The 16,585-nt window shown below is 34.2% G+C and overlaps 2 protein-coding genes across 3 annotated transcripts in view; one reads left to right on the top strand and one right to left on the bottom strand.

The window, feature by feature from the left end:
- Window positions 1-1,662: 1,662 nt before the first annotated feature.
- On the bottom strand, window positions 1,663-7,140 carry LOC106111645 (STE20-related kinase adapter protein alpha). Of its 2 annotated transcripts, XM_013293782.1 has the most exons (8): window positions 6,793-7,140; window positions 6,462-6,694; window positions 5,738-5,915; window positions 3,957-4,149; window positions 3,831-3,854; window positions 3,136-3,259; window positions 2,397-2,518; window positions 1,663-1,904 (listed from the first exon to the last, which is right to left on the bottom strand). In XM_013293782.1, the coding sequence occupies exons 1-8, from the start codon at window positions 6,955-6,957 to the stop codon at window positions 1,828-1,830; spliced, it is 1,116 nt and encodes a 371-aa protein (XP_013149236.1). In that variant the 5' UTR covers window positions 6,958-7,140; the 3' UTR covers window positions 1,663-1,827. The 2 variants fall into 2 exon arrangements, with proteins under 2 accessions (XP_013149236.1, XP_013149237.1); XM_013293783.1 differs by lacking the exon at window positions 3,831-3,854 and having other exon boundaries at window positions 6,793-7,139.
- A 2,314-nt stretch (window positions 7,141-9,454) lies between these two features.
- Window positions 9,455-16,585, top strand: part of LOC106111486 (nesprin-1) — a 79,365-nt gene continuing 72,234 nt past the window's right edge. Inside the window, exon 1 of the mRNA XM_013293604.1 lies at window positions 9,455-9,691. The gene's annotated coding sequence lies outside the window, so the exon portion shown is untranslated. The remainder of the gene's footprint in view (window positions 9,692-16,585) is intronic.

The following is a 16,585-nucleotide window of genomic DNA, read 5'->3' as shown; positions in this document are numbered from 1 at the left end:
TAAAACTGTAATTAATATTAGACTGGCTTGCCTGTAAGAAATTGCCTATAGCAATAAGGCCCTTACGCAATTCTTGTTTTAGCTTAGTTTAAGTATTGTAATTTTTGTGCAAAATAGATAAATAATCATCTGTTAACAGTTAGACACTCTGCATGCGGCTGCAGTTGCGTTCAAAGCGAACTTGAGCACGGAATTGAAGAGTTTACTCCAGAAGACCGCAGAAGCAGCGGAGGCGGGTTGCCGCGCTACTGCGAATATGACGGCCAGGTATCTTTTACCACACCCAGAGTAGTTGATCACTAAGGGAGTCCAACTAAGCTCTTGTCTTGTGCTAGGAATGATTTCTAATAGTCGAGTGGCGGAATTCGAACCCTCGACCACGTAAATCCGTACCCCGAACCATTAGGCTATTAGTTTTATAGGCAATTATTTGCTTTTTTGTTTTCGAGCGCATTCACCTTTGACTAAACTATCGCACAACTATTTAGTCTTGCTTTGATTCTTATGAGCTTATATGGAGCGCACACAACTCGATTTTCAGTTGTGCAACTGAACAGTTGAATTGGTTGCGTAACAATCGACAATCGCACAACATTTGTGCGATAGTTTAGTCAATGGTGTGCGCCCGCTCTCATTTACGTATATATCTTTTTATTTTAATGTATTTGCAGTAATCATACTAATATTATAAATGCGAAAGTTTAAACAGATTGATGGATGTTTGTTAAAGTTTGTAGGCTATATGGCTGAATGGATTTCGATGAAATTTGATATATACATGTAGAGGATAGTCTGCAAGAACATATAGGCTACTCGCTTTTGTTTTTTTTTAATTCCGCGCAGATGGAGTCGCGAGTGGAAGCTAGTAATACTAATATATTGTTTGTTTCAGGGCGGGGCGCGCCTCATACGTGTCAGCGGAGCACGTGAGCGGGGAGGACGCGGGCGCGCGCGCCGCCGCGCTCTGGCTGCGAGCTGTACTCGACTCTATTGCACAAGCGCTTTAAGTCTATTTTACTATAACATTTTATACTATAGTGTGTCTAAATAATTTAGATTAGTTTGACAATTCATTTCAAATTTAGTAGGGATGGATTGTGTAAAATCAGTCATGAATCTGATCGATTTTCGATTTTTATTCTTACAGAAGTTGGAATCGATAGATTTATAGTTATAACTTATGAATTACAAAAAAAACACTGTTTTCTCAAATTAATAATGACCATAACAAATAATGAGAGTAAATAAATGTTTATGACTACTACAGCCGTAGGTAATCGAATTGGATTTCGCTATTATTTCTGTCATCGCTAAATTCTCCACACTAATTAATACTGAAATGTCCTATAAGTTAGTTAATAAGAAAGTAATTATTTTAGTTGTGTTCAATAATTATTTACATGTCTATTAAGTACGGCATTTACCTTCATACAAATTGAATTCGATAATTCATATGCGTCATGAATCAAACTAATCTATCTTATTTAGACAAACTATAAAGAGTTTTGTAATTGATTTTTGAAATTATATTTTTATTTTTTAATATTGTTTTTTTTTTAAAAAGGAATGTGTATTAATAAAAAACATAGTTTAAATAATAAATTATTTATTTAAAGTCAATTATGACGACATAGTTAAGCATTGATTTGAAATGGTTTTTTCTTATTGTACAAAAATATATTTCCTTTGCCTATGGGATGGATGATTTTTTTGTGAAATTCGGCTTTGTTATAAGGATTATTATGCAAATTGATCTCTAAGTCTTCGACTTACGATTTATCTGATAAAGTACGACCTAAATTTTTATTAAGATTTATTGTTCTGGTACTAGAAGTCCCACTCCGTTTGTTTCTCTATATCCATTTCTGACATTTTCTCTTGCAGCAGCAACGCTGATATGTCGTCTGGTTTAGAAAGTCATTAAAGCTTTTTAAAATATATACTAACATAAAGCATAAACCCACACTACTTAGTTATGTAAAATGCCAGCAATCATAATATATTATTGAATAAATATTTTATTTTATTAAAAAGCCCATATTTACGATACGCTTTGGACTATATTCACGCTTTTAAACTTAGGGAGTTAGTTTTGTTTAGTTTGGTGAAAATCTGTCATGTGGGAAAGAGACAAAAAAGTCATTGCAAAAAAAAACAATCGATCCGAAAATTATTTACAATATTTTATAACAGATTAGCTGTTGCTAGCGACTTGGTCAGCGTGAAATTATAAAAAAATTTAGTAAAATCATAGCTTATGTTACTCAGTGATAAGATAGCTTTGTAATGGTGTAAGAATTTTGAAATCGAACCAGTAGTTTTTAAGTTATTTCAATACACATAGTATAGATAGATAGAAAGATAATATAGATATCTATAATAATATAGATACTTACTAGCGTCAGGTTTAATTGGTTTCACTCGTCCGATGAGACTCGGCAAGAAATCCGTCTTTCTTATCTGCTTGAAAAACTGATGGTTCAACATCTGCGTGGCTGACGGCCGCCGCTCAGGATCTCTGAACATCACAAAAACATTGTTTATAATACTAGATGTTGCTTGCGACTTCGTCTACGTGAAATTAAGAAATACCTAGTAAAAATAAAGCGTATGTTACTTAAATGTATCGTATCGTGAATAACTCAAAACTACTGAGTTTTGAGTTATTTCAATACATACATCGCATACCTAGGCCATGTTTTGCGACATGAGGAATACGGCCTTCTTCAACTAATTGATGGGCAAAATCGCAGGCAAAAGACGCGCTGGAGGAATAAAGAAATCGTGGTTGCGAAATATCAGAGAGTGGACGAATATTGCCAACGTAGAACACATTTTTCCTGGCACAAGACCGGGAAAAGTTCGCTGAGCTGACGGCCAACCTCCAGTAATGGAGAGGCACTAGGAGAGAGAGAGAGAGTGAGTGAGAGAGAGAGAGAGAAATACATACAAAAACTTCGTATGTATTTCTCTTTCAGAAATAACAGAGAGAAATACATAGAAACTTTGTATGTGACAGGGAATTCCCTATATTAGCCTGTCTGACCCATACTACAAGGGAAACTTTTTTTTGTTTTGCCACACTTTTAAACACTGATACTCTCAAATCCGATTCTAACTTTAACGGTAGCTCACCTCTGCAGCGCCAGTTCGCTGAGATGATGGAAGGGTTCCGAGAGCTTGCGCGCTGCAAACACCTGACGCAAGCGGCACACGCCCTCCGCGCTGTCGCCCACCCCACTGTCCGTGTTGTACATACCTAATAATTGTACTAATATTACCCATAAGTCAACACTTAGGGGCATCGCTAGAAGACAATTAGGGGGAGGGATGATATAGCGGTTCAGTAGTAAATTTTTTTTCATTCCAAAGACAAAACACATAACCTAAAAAACTTGCAATGTTTTTAAGTTATCTGTATTATTTATTAAACAAATTAAATTAATTAGTTTAATCATCTGTAAATTGAAGTTTTCAAATTTTTATATATTGACTATATTTCGTCCGCGACTCCGGTTGTGTGGAATTGAAAAAGAAAAGGAAGTAGCCTATGTGCTCTTCCAGACTATCCTCTACTTCTATGACATCTATGACAAATTTCATCGAGATTCGTTCAGCAGTTTAGGCGCCAAACTTTGACAAATATCTATCTATATGTAAGATTTTACAATTAATTAGTTAATTAGGATTTTGATTGAAATCTATTGTTTATTACATTTTTAAATAAAAACGAAAATTATTTGAAATAACAGCCGACTTCCTTAAATAAATTACGACCAACATAAATCAGAACAAAGCATCAATTTAACTGTTAACACAAAATTACTTACCATCTGTTTCATTCCAAATAAGATCTGGCAAAAAATACATTTGGACATTAAATGTATCTTTATTATAACTATTTCTTCATACAGCAAAACATTCACAAGCATCAAATAAATAAAATCTAAACTCACTCTTCATTTCTCCATCATCAAGTGGCTCCGGGAACGAAGAACAGTCAAGTAACTGAGGTCTGTTGCCTCTTACTTTCTCAGTAAACATGAGAGTTGTTGGCACATCAGCGAATGGAACTGCACCGTTAGCCAGTTCACAACACAACACACCTAGAGAATATATATCTGAACGCTCATCGTAACCTTTTAAATTCTGTAAAGAAAATTAAAAAAAAATGAATTAAACATACGAGTCTAGTCTATTTATAGACAAATTAAACTTAATGTATAGTTGTATTTTAAAAAAGGAACTCACTAGTGATATAAGGATTATGCAACAAAAAAAAATAAATAAAAAAAGAAAAGGAAAACAAACTGTGCAAAAAAGAGTATCGACCAAGAGTCTGTAGAAGTTGATAAATAAATAAAAAAGAAATAAGCCAAGCTTAAACTCCACATTCCTTTCAAATTTTGATGTCTATGAGATTGTAAGTGACCCTAATTTAAATCCCTTTCTCTTTACCACCCTTTTCTTATAAGTTGAGGATGGGAATGGGAAGTGTATTTGACGGTTTAGGAGACGACGCCTTAGAAGGGGAAATGTCTTCTTTATGTGCGTCTCCTCCTCCGTCGGATAAGGCAACGCATCTGAAATTGCGGATGTCTATGGGCAGCGGTCGCTTTCCATTTCGGTGGATTCAGGTGACCGCTTGCTCGTTTGCCATCTTATGTTATAAAAAAAACACTTGCGACAAGAAGTATTTAAGCTTGGTTGGCGACTCAAGGTCATTATGTCTAGGCTTCCCAATCTAATCTTGGTCGGAGACCATTTTTTCTATTTATTTTTTTATTTTATTAGGTTCACCAAGCAGCTTAAAACTAAATACATAATTACAAATGACAATAATGAACTAGAGAAACTAAGTTTTAAACCGAAGTAGGTGTACACAACATGACCATAAAAAACAACTATGAAAAAAGCTACAAGGTGCAAGTATAATGTACTTAATATTTAAATCTTGTTTTAAAACTTAAATTTATTAGGTTTTATCAAACAATAGAAAGGTAGAGGAAAAGTGTAGGGATGGGTAAGGACAAACATAGTTATTGCAGTATTTTTGTGACACTACTTTTGAAGACTAAGCATTTAGGATTGAATCATTTTTATATTAATCTATTCACCTACTATTACGTAAAGAAGTCCTATTATTAAATTTTGACACCTGATAAATCCTGCACAAATCTCATACAAATTATAACAATATGAATAGTTTCTTGTAAATTTTCTTTTTAGACCCACAGATTATATAGTCACTGTAGTCTTTTTTTTATAACATAAAGTGGCAAACGAGCAAGTCGCCACCTGAATCCGCCAAAATGGCGAAGCGACCACTGCCCATAGACATCTGCAATTGCAGATGCGTTGCCTACCCTTATCCGACAGAGGAGGAGACGCACATAAAGAGGATATCTCCCCTAGGAGGAGGAAATACATAGGGTATTTCCTCCTCCGTTAATTCCACTTCCTCTTTCCATCCTCTCCTTATAAGAAAAGGGTGTCTTCGCTACACCAGAGACCCAGCACACTGTATACATACCAGTGCTTTTCTTACTGCCTACATTTATAATCATATAAAGATCAAATGGACCCTTGATAGTCCCCAGATGGAAACCAGTGCTTCACATCCATTTTTTTTCGCCGTCTCTTTTCTTCTTGCATAGCAAGAATTTTTGTTAGGCTTTGTTACAGACTTGTTTAGTTTACATTCATTTACTATAGTTGTACTTATATTACAACATACCTGCTCCAACAACTCGGGGCTGAGCCACATTAGATTAGCATTATCATGGTCGGGTGGCGGCAGATTGTGTAATTGTCTATGCCGTCTCCCTCGCACCATCATCGAGGCTGCACTGCGTAATCCTGATAACTTCACACACCCATTTGTATCAAGTAGGACATGACTTGCACGCACACTTCTGAAATGTTAAGGATGTACAGATAAAAATGAAATAAAGGACAGCTAGATTAACTTGGGTAGCTCAGGTGCTAAGCAGTTTACTTGAACGCAATTCTCTTTGCACTTTGTTCACTGAATTTTGAAGTGTAAAAAAAAATGTATATATTCTGTTTCATCACTAATATAATTTAAGAAACTTACTAACAATGTTATGAGCTGATTGTACACTTTAAATAAAAGATATTATTATTATTATAATTCCTGGGTTCAAATCCCACCATGTACCAATGTGTTTTTGAAAATCACATGAACCTATACCCCCATTAAGGAAAACATTGCAATGTAACCTGTATATATCTGCAAAGAAATTCAAAGATATGTGTGATGTCAACATGCATAATATACAACCTAACTTAGAGTAGTCAGTAAACCCCTTAGTGGAGACTTATTGTGAATTAATGATGATGTAAATAACTCAGCTATTACAGAGTCACATTATTTTTAATAATTTAAGACTTCTAACTAGTCTTTTATAATTGATATGTAAAAATTAGTCATGTCATACCTGTGAATGTATAATTGTTTATGTAAATATTGTAATGCAAACAGTACATCTCTCAGTATAATAGCGCAAGCAAGCTCTGGAAGCCCTTCCTGGAAGTACCGGTCCAGCACATCACGGCAGGAACCCAAACTCATCAACGGTGAGACCACATACAACTCCTTACCATGTACAAAAGAGGTCAAATATGATAGAATATTAGGGTGCTGTAGCTCCTTTCTTGTCAAGATATCTTGCTGGAAATTCAATACATTTTCTTACTTATATAACAGACAAGTCTTTGTTCTAGTTTTGAAAATATTAGCAAAGTAAAGTTTGAGGGGAAACAAATTACCTGTATCAAATTGGCTTTCTCTTTACTTTTGTCCACAAAGTATCTCTTGATGGCCACATTTTGGTTGTTCGGTTTATATAAAGCGGAATAAACGACAGCCACTCCACCACAACACTCTGCTACTATTGAAGTCAATTGATATTCATTTATATCGGGAATGTACATCGCAAGGCACGAAAGAAAAAAGTATTTAACTCAGTCGATTACAAACAAAATGCGCACAATTTGTTCACGTTTCAACAGTTATGAAAACATTGTATTGTTATATTTTTGTTCTAAAAATAGCAACTGTTTAAAAGTAAATAACAACAAAATAAACCAGTTTTCAGCTTTTCATGTGACAAGTAAGTTCAGAAACCAAATAGTTTGACAGATTGAGACAATGAAGCAAAATGACATAAACTCTTTATGTACTAACAGACAATAAATTTAATTTGAAAAAAAATCTGTTACTTAACATTTTACATTAACAAACTATATAAACTTATTTTGCATTTGTTTAGTAATATTACATTTGCTCAATTTTTCTAATGCTGTTAATCAAACATGGTATTTGAACACACTCAGAATTGTTAAAAAGTAACATTGACAAACAACTGACAAGTGAAGTTTAAATTATGAAGGGTAGAGTAGATTCGAATTATGATTTTACGGCCATAGTTAACGGGAGTAAGCAAATAGAGCTTCATTCAACTTTTTAATAAGTTAATATGATTTTTAAAACTCTTGTTGTGTTAAAGAACATCTGTACCAATTTAAATACATTTTAAATATATTTATCTTCATGATCAGATTCTATTTCAACTTTTTTTAGTTATTGTGTAGTAAAATGATATCAAAAAAGGTATTAGTAATAATGTAGAAAATAAACGTAGACGTATTCGCGAAAATTTGGCGCCTTACAGTCGTGGGTGGTTTCTTTAAAACCTATTTTCTTGTCGCTACAGTAATCGATATCCTTTCCTGATCCCAAGACATGCGTAATGCGCCCCACCAAGTCGACCTGCGTTAAGCTGCCATCCCCGTATATTAAATGGATTATGGCCCCACCATAATGGTGAGGCCATAATCCATAGGTAGCGGAAGTTTGATATGCAATACCCTAAATTACTTGACTTCATGAGTATTTATGTAATAAAGTTTGACGTTTATACACATAACTTTTATCGACATGAGTTACAAAAAATTTCGACATCTCGTATTTCTGAAGAAACGTCAAGTAAAATACGTAAATTACTCCGAATACCAGACGCATTGTACAGTATTTGCCCTTTGTAGCGTGTTACAAACACAACCCCCATGAACTATTCATATTAGAATTTATACAAGCAAAGTCAAGGAAAGGTTAAAGTTAACATTTTAAGGCGTATAAAATGTTCATTACTCAGAAGTATGCAGGTCCCCTGCGGGCTTGGACGCCTGCCCGTCTGGTCGCAATGCGCCATTCTGCTGTCTTCTACTGGAACATTAGTTGTATCAGGACCCCTATGCGGAACTAAAGTAATAAAAAACAAAAGAATGACGTAATAACAAATTCATGTTAGCGATCTTCAGTGGATATGAAATCGGTAGAATTCAAAAGCGTAAGCGGATTTCGACATTAAGTTCCGCAATATCATTTACCCGTCCGTCAAAACTAGCGTCGTCCTTCTCGTTCTAATCCAAAAAACAAAGATAACAATGCTTTTATGCAGTGATATTTTGACTAATCATAAAGTGTATGAACTTAAACTTTAATCGAGACATGTATTAATTATTTATTTTAACTTTCAGTAACTTATTCGTATACTATAACACCATTACCAATAACCGAACGTGTTATTTCGATGATTGCGCGTACAATTAGGTCATCAGACGTTTCTCACATACGTATCATAGACAAATTAGCGAAAATTAAACTCAACCTCGGGAAAGTTTACGAGTTATAAAACTGTAACGTTTCGCGACTGATCACAAGGTCGTGAATTTAGGTTAGGAGATGTATTACCAAGGAAAATTATAGTAAACAGGTTTAAATTCGCAAAGTTTTCGCGTGTTTTGATCAATTTACTTATAAATGATGACTATTTTATCAACTAGGTCAATAATGCAATATGAATTCTTTCCACAAAACTTCTTGCTGATTTTTATGAAATCCAGAGCTCATTGTGACAGAGGGTCACCTAAATACCAACAATGTATGACAAACTGTATCTCGAATTCAGGTGGGCAGATACAAACCTTCCCAAAGCAAGAAGAATTATTTCTCAAAAACAAAGAGATTAGACTATTCTTGGACTACCCACAGAACAGAAGATTGTATTTTTCATTTAGTAGAAGAATTGTGTAAACATTCGTCGATTCTTTGGATGTACGCTTTCGATGGTTGTTATTATTAGATTCTAGTGATGTGACGTTACAATCTAGAGCTATTTTCGATGATAATATGAACTTAAAAAGTCACATCGGCCAAAAAGTTCGCGTGCGACAGTTTGGAATGTAAAAACCGAAAATCAACTCGATAAAGACGGTAATCCCTATATATACGCGACCGGAGACCGCATCTCCAATAGGTACGTTTTATACGATGTACTCACTGCTATATAAAACCTGAGTGAGAGCCAAAATCTAAATTTAAAGGCCGAAGCGAGCCGAAACGCGCCGAAGCCGCCCGCCCGCCTCAGTCCATCGCCAACTGCCGCCCCGACATTCCCGAACGTCGCGACCGAACGCGCGCTAGCCGACGAATCCGCTCGCCGTCGCCACCGCCATCGACACAACGACTCCGTGAAAATTCAAAAAAAGAACAAATTCCAAATTTGGGAACGCGTTCGTGTTTATTCAAGTGAAAACTTTTTTTTTTATTGTCGTGCCAAAGTGACAGTGTGTGGTGGATTTTCGAGTTTTTTCCGTGATACCGGTAAATATATTTTTTATTTTTTTTCAAGTTCTAACGATTTATAATCTGTGGAGTTGTAGATAGAGATTAAAGTATAATCGCTTGCTCTATGATTGATTGACACGTGCCTCCAGCACGAGTGTAGGATTTCAACATGTCTGCCTGCCGTTCCAGAATTATTCAGTGAATATAAATTAGAGCACTGCTTATATTTAACACTTGCGCAATATTTACGTTTGTGTTTTTTTTCTCTTCCGATATGTTTATAACCTCAAAACTTAATAACGACACTTTGTGAACATCGGTAACTATTGCTTGAATATTTTGTTCTGTGTTCTTATTTTCTGAAAAATCTAGTATATTCTTATAAATGATGAAAATACTAATGTTCATTGTTAACGTTGTATGCTGTATCTATTTTTTATGTTTACCCTACAATTGGATGTTTACAGTCCCTCATATCCAAGTAACAAGTTTTTCATCTACCCAACTTATGATCAACTTTTTTAACGTTGCTTCTAAGTTCATGTCTCGACGGTTAACTTTATTACGTGTTTAGTATTTCAACAGAATGTTGAGCAGCTGTTGACTTAGCAATGATTGCCAGACTGTACTCGTAATATCACCGTTAATAACTTAAAGGGTACACAATAATATTATAACACAGCATAAAGTAAAGTCTTAAATTCAAGAATCCTCTTTAATCGATTTTATTCTTGTTATTTTACTTAACTTGGCGTTGTTTTTAAGCACGCATTAAGTTGTTTTATTTTGCAACGGGTTCCGCATTGCGTCTTAAATTTTAGTGATAATTTTTCACAATTCCTCGAGAAAGATGTTTAACTAGTTTATTATATTGTCTTTTGATTTAATTGGATAAAATAAAAAGTAGTAAAGATTGATAACAGCGTTTTGTTTATGTTTTAGGGCTGTATAACCTTCCTTAGCCTTAACCTTAAATTTGCTTAATTTTATTGACTATGACAAAGGCTTTGTAAATTTAACTTGTGTGGAAGATTTTCCTAAATTGCATTCATAGATATTTAATAGGTTTTCTTGTTATTAAATGTGATTGGTTTTGGAACCAACCATTGCGATTCTTTTGTTAGGGTCTTCATTTATTTTTTATTTTTTTATGTTTTGTTTATTCTTTCATGGGGATGAATTTAAAATTATTTTCTAACGATTAATGTTAATACTGTTAGTTAATCAAGAAATAAATTTTCGTTATCTTTGCGTCGCGAATATGTTTAAAATTAACAATATCTTGTACAAAACATTTGTAATAGTTTTGTATACCATTTATTTAATCTTGATTTCTTTTTTCCAAAATCAATGGTACGTTTTTTAATTTTTTATATATTTTATTAATTATCCCATGTGCCAAGATAAAGTGGGTTTTACAATATATTTTGTATCCCTCTCCAGTTTTTTTACATGTCCTCAATAAAGGTGAATTAATAATAGTACTAAACAATTTGTTTTGTCAACGAAATATTAAACAATCGTTCTAGTGCGCATGTAAAAGAGTTCTCTAAAAATAAAAGTTACAAAATGCCCTTGGCCAAGGCGCCTAGAGGTTGGCGATCGACGACCAACGATCAGGGTTGCCAACTATTGGGATAATGTTCCGGACATTTAGAGGGAAATACAGAAGTCAAAAAAATATATTAACTGTCAAACTATTAAAACTTAAGATTTTGTGAACATATTGCTAATTAAAACATAGAAGTTTTTATTACGCATTGGAATTAATTTTTGTTTAAATATCTCCAATATTTAGAAAGCCTGGTTAACCCATTGCCCGTGATACCTTGAGTTGTGACGCCAGCAGCAATACTAGTCTGAACAGCTGCCCAAATCCCAGCGTGTAGTAGCCGTGTGAACCTCCTCAATCACATTGCATAACAAATTCCAATTCGAATTTTGTCTTTACTAAGCTGATATTAAGGCAATCTTACAATATTGGTCTTACCTTGATTGGAGGACCATTTCTTAGATAGTACAACGTCTTAGCAGAGGTAAATTTTAATGCGTCTATCACAGTTTTTCTCTTAACGAATTTCAAGATCCTTTCACTCTGTATTCACTTGTTTTTATTTCTACTCGACCGGTTATCATCTTTTTCTCATACACAATTACCATAGCCTTCGTTTCCCATTGAAAAAAAAAAAGTATAACATAACGTAAGAGTGATGACGATGACCTTTTGCCTTACAGATTATCTAGAAATCTAATATCTGATAGGTTCAGATCTTTATTTCTGTCTTGAAGTACACGAGTATTATTTTAATTGATGACGTACTAATTTCTTAGGAATAATATTAATAGTATTTAGGCAATCTGTCAAATGCGTTTATCGGCAATGAATCAGAATCTCTGAATGAAGATGAACGGCGTTGACTGTTGGCTAAGAAACCAGCTGGTGAAGCCAAAGAGTATGGGTAGTACAAACAATACAAATAAAAATTAACCTTTATGTATCAGGCTTATTAATTCAAAGTTTCAGTGAGAATAAAAATGTTTTCAATAATCGAAGTCGTCGATTTTTCTAGACGTTGTCAATAGTGAGCGCTGGAGTCAATACACGGTCCGTACTATTCTTGGCGGCCGGTGCACTGATACAAGCGACCGATTTAGATTGAAAAATCACTCCAGTCGAAGAGGCGCATGATGTATGGCTAATTTCGTAATTTTTTGATTTAATATTACGTCTGTTCGATGTTTAGTGCCGTCCGGGGGCGGGACGTTTTATAACCTAAAATAAGCGGTTGGATGTTACTAGAGTGTATTTTACTAAAATCGGTACTTTTAATTTCGAAAGGTGATAGTTCATTTTACGCGATTTTAAATCCTATTGTATTCTAAAACTAACAAGAAGAGATTTTGTGTTAGTTTTCGATGACAATGAACACAGCGTAGGGCGGAAAAATCGTTTTGTAACAAAAGTGAGATGTTAAAAATTAGACACTTAACAGATCTTTTAAAACCAAATAAAAAAACATTTCGCAGTAGTGCAGTTATTAAGAGTCATAGATTTAGCAAGTCATGGGAAAAAAGACTAATATTTACTGGAATTTTTTACAACTTCATAAAAAAGGATGAAACAACGCGCGAAGGGAATTGTCCATCTTTCGAGGGTATTCATGATATTTTGTCTATTTAGTGTATTATTTTAAGAATATTTGGTTTTAAATTCGGTATTCTTTGCATGATTCCTTGCATTTGATAATTTCAACTGACAAACACAACTCTTGGACGAAGAGAGGCTATTAGTTATATCTGAAGATCGATTTGAAGCAATATTGTTACAAGAATAAACCAAATTTTCTACTTATCACGTGACAGTTCTGTTCTTGAGTTACACAGCGCGCTCAGCTGCCACGGGTATATCATGTATGGATAAGGGTGGGAACATACTAGCGCTCTGATAGTAAATTTACACATAATCTCCGGAACTATCACCAATAATAGTAGTGAAAGAACTTTGTCGGTAGATTCCACTCTTAAATTGACATCACTTTCATTGTACAGAAAAATATGTTAAAACCAACTCTTGTCCGTGGCCCCGTTCTCGTGGAATTAAAAAAAAAACAAAAATAAGTAGCATAGGTTATAAGTACCATAGGGCATAGGCATACCAAACTATGTATATCTGTACTAAAATTCATCGAAGCCCGTTCAACAGTTTAGTCTACAAACACTAACAAACATCCATCCATCCAGACTTTTGCATTTACAGAAAGGAGTTTATATGAATAAAACCTATTAAACAAATTAAGAAATAACAAGTCAAGCTAATAACAGTTTTTAGTACTTGACAAAGGAAAAAACTTTAATGTAATTTAGCTAGTGTGTTCAGACCCTTGCAATCAATTTGCCAGTTTGGCAGCGGCTTTTTTCCGTGTGCGCTTCATAATCGCAACATTACGTAAGAACGCTAACGAATTTTCATTAGGGTTACCATGTTAATTGGCCTGTTTGAAGCCCTGTTAGGAAAATTGTTCGACTGCTTTACCATGAAAGCGCCTGGTTAAGTCTACAAGCAATATTAAATTAAACAAGTATTATCAATATCAACAAAACTACTTTGCCTGTAACATAGTATTAGGCGATATTTGGAATTAAAATAAATAAATATAGTAATAGGCGATATTTTTTTTTAATGCCACGAGGACGAAGTCGCGGGCAAAATTAGTGTACAAGATATAATAGCACCAAAATAAAGATATTCAATATTTAAACAGCAGGAAATGAGATTAACATAAATTAGACGTATTTCCGGGTTCCCTGCATCGCGTGGCCACCATATTGGAAATTGGCACGCTTGGAGCATGGCCAGGGAAACGTGCATGTCCCGAACTCTAATTTTTTGCTAGACTTATGGCCGTCTGGACGGCGGCCATTTTGGTGCCGTTTTAAAAGGTCGATGACTAGGGGGAGGTAAAGAGGACTTTTAAAACGCATAATTAAATTGCTTAATAGTCATAACAGTTAGAATTATGCTTTTGGCAAACTTATATTTTGAATGGAAAGATTACAAGGTTACTATTGTACGGTAAGACGGTGTTCGTAGCGACATAAGGCTTCATAGCTCGTTTTCTAAGTTAAATTTAAGACCTAAAAAGTTAATTGACCCTTTCTTTTATAAACAATACAATATTTATCAATAGAAAATATAACTTACTTTTTTAGACATCGTCAAACTGAAATATTTTCCGAAATATCATGAATTAGAGCACATAATCACATTTAATTACATCAAGAAATATTCTAAGAGCACTGTAATATTATGTTTTAGTGTTCAGTCTGTTTGTTAGCATGTCGCTTGAATGTAGAATAATGAAATACGAGTTTCGTTGCCTGTCCGAAAGATCCAGGCGCTGACAATTTTATGGCCCGTGTGATAAATGTTTGGACGCATTTTAACAACATTTAACACTTCGCAACCTTGTTAATCTTTGTTTATGTTTTACTATTTGTGTTTAATATTTTTTTGAGTATTGTTTAGCTGTTTTTAAAAACATGTTTGAGTCAAATCTAACATTAATCCGTGCCGCTGACACCAAAATCGCTATCAAATGTTTTGGCGTGAATACGGAAATTTCCCTTCATTTTTTATGATTGGGAATTCTGAAAACGCTAACGGGAAACTCGAATAAGGAAATTTGGCTATACTTGAGTTAGTCATTTGTAAATGTTCACTGTAGGGTTCTATCTCATTCTCATTAAGATAAAGCGTATTTCAGTAACAGAATATTGGATAGCAATGGGAGTGTTATTATTATAGAGTGAGAGAGTTCTAAACTCCCGTCATTGTTCGTTACCTTGACACAAATTGGGACATATTTAACCGAACAATTCTATGTGATGGCAAAAATAAGTGACATCTGTTGACCGAATTAATTTACCTACTAAAATACTAAACGAGATTTCAAATGGCGGAAAGAGTACAATTTTTTCTTGCTAAAAATATATGTAAATACGTTTGTTCTTTGATCCTATATTGTTAGAAAAGAGATATGGCTTCTAAGCCATTAGCGACCCCTGGCGACGATCCAGAAATATTTATTAAATAGTTATGTCTTTCAAAATATCGAGTGCAAGCTTGCAAGTGCGTCAAGGTTGCTGTACGCATTATTTAGTTTTAGTGTAAATAAATTTGACGATAATATATTATTTGGTTGTTTAGTTAAAACCTGTCATCTGTGAGTCTGGCTCATAAATTGGAATATTGGCCAGTTAGAATTCATTCGAATTGAATTGCATAATAAAAAATATGGAAATCTCAATTTTAAAATTGTTCATTTGTTTATTGGTTTGTTAAATTTTGATATTTATTGAAATTGATTTGCGAAAATACATATTTTTTGAATTAGTAGTTACTTAATATTGACTATTTGGACTTGGTGACATAATTAAATACCTTCCTTTTTATGTATGTTAGATAATTAGACACAAATGACTTCCTTTAAAATATAGACGGACGGTCATACTAACAATACTTGTAAATTACTTTAAAACACACAAACTGGACTCCAATGCGACAACGATATCGAACGTTCCAAGGTGATGACTAGAAAAACACTGAGCTTTTTGGCGACTGAGCGCCGAGACTGCGACTGAGCGTCCGAGTCACTCCTTGCCATGTATTTTATAACAGTACCCCCCACTATTCCTTCCGTTTCCTAATATTTTCCTCACAATATTGTTGTTTTAAATAGACTATATTTATTTAAGAATACAGAATATATCAAAATATTCAACAAGCTAACATGTAGTAAATAAAGTATCTAATAATTTTTCTATCTATACTTCTATATCTATACTATTATAATAAAGCGTAAACACACACTTCTTTGTTGCCTAAGATGTCAGCAATTACAGCATATTTTTGAATAATTCATTTTTTTAATAAAAAGACCTACACTTAGGTCACGTTTTAGGCAATATATTTGACTCCATTAAACTTAGGGAGTAAATCTTTTGGATAAAAACCTTAATGTGGGAAAGAGAAGTAGACCATAAGTTGCTGCCAACATCAAGGAAGCAAGGTTGTCATGGTTTGTCATCATGAGAATTTGACGCATGTAAACAATAAAATAAAATTTTCATAATTTTATGCGGATGAAGTCGCACGGGAACAGCTAGTTAAATATACTTAAGTAGTTGAGGATGCTGTAACATGTTGTTAGGTTTCTTTCTTAATTAGATATTGAGTTAATTACATAAGATATTTGCCACTAGAGCCAGGTGGCTAGTTTATATTGTTATGTTAAGTTATATTTTAACAGTGGTAGTGCCCGCTTTAAAATCTTAGCACGGATGGGCCGGCACGCCCGGTGTAATACCACGACCACACAGAAGACAGGCGTGAAATGGAAGCAATTCCGTGTTTCGTCTGATGAGTGTGGT

Source organism: Papilio polytes, unplaced genomic scaffold (assembly GCF_000836215.1).
Source record: "Papilio polytes unplaced genomic scaffold, Ppol_1.0 DF824158.1, whole genome shotgun sequence".
Lineage (NCBI taxonomy): Eukaryota > Metazoa > Arthropoda > Insecta > Lepidoptera > Papilionidae > Papilio > Papilio polytes.
Note: the sequence above shows the minus strand (reverse complement) of the source record. Positions and strands in the feature narration are given on the sequence as shown.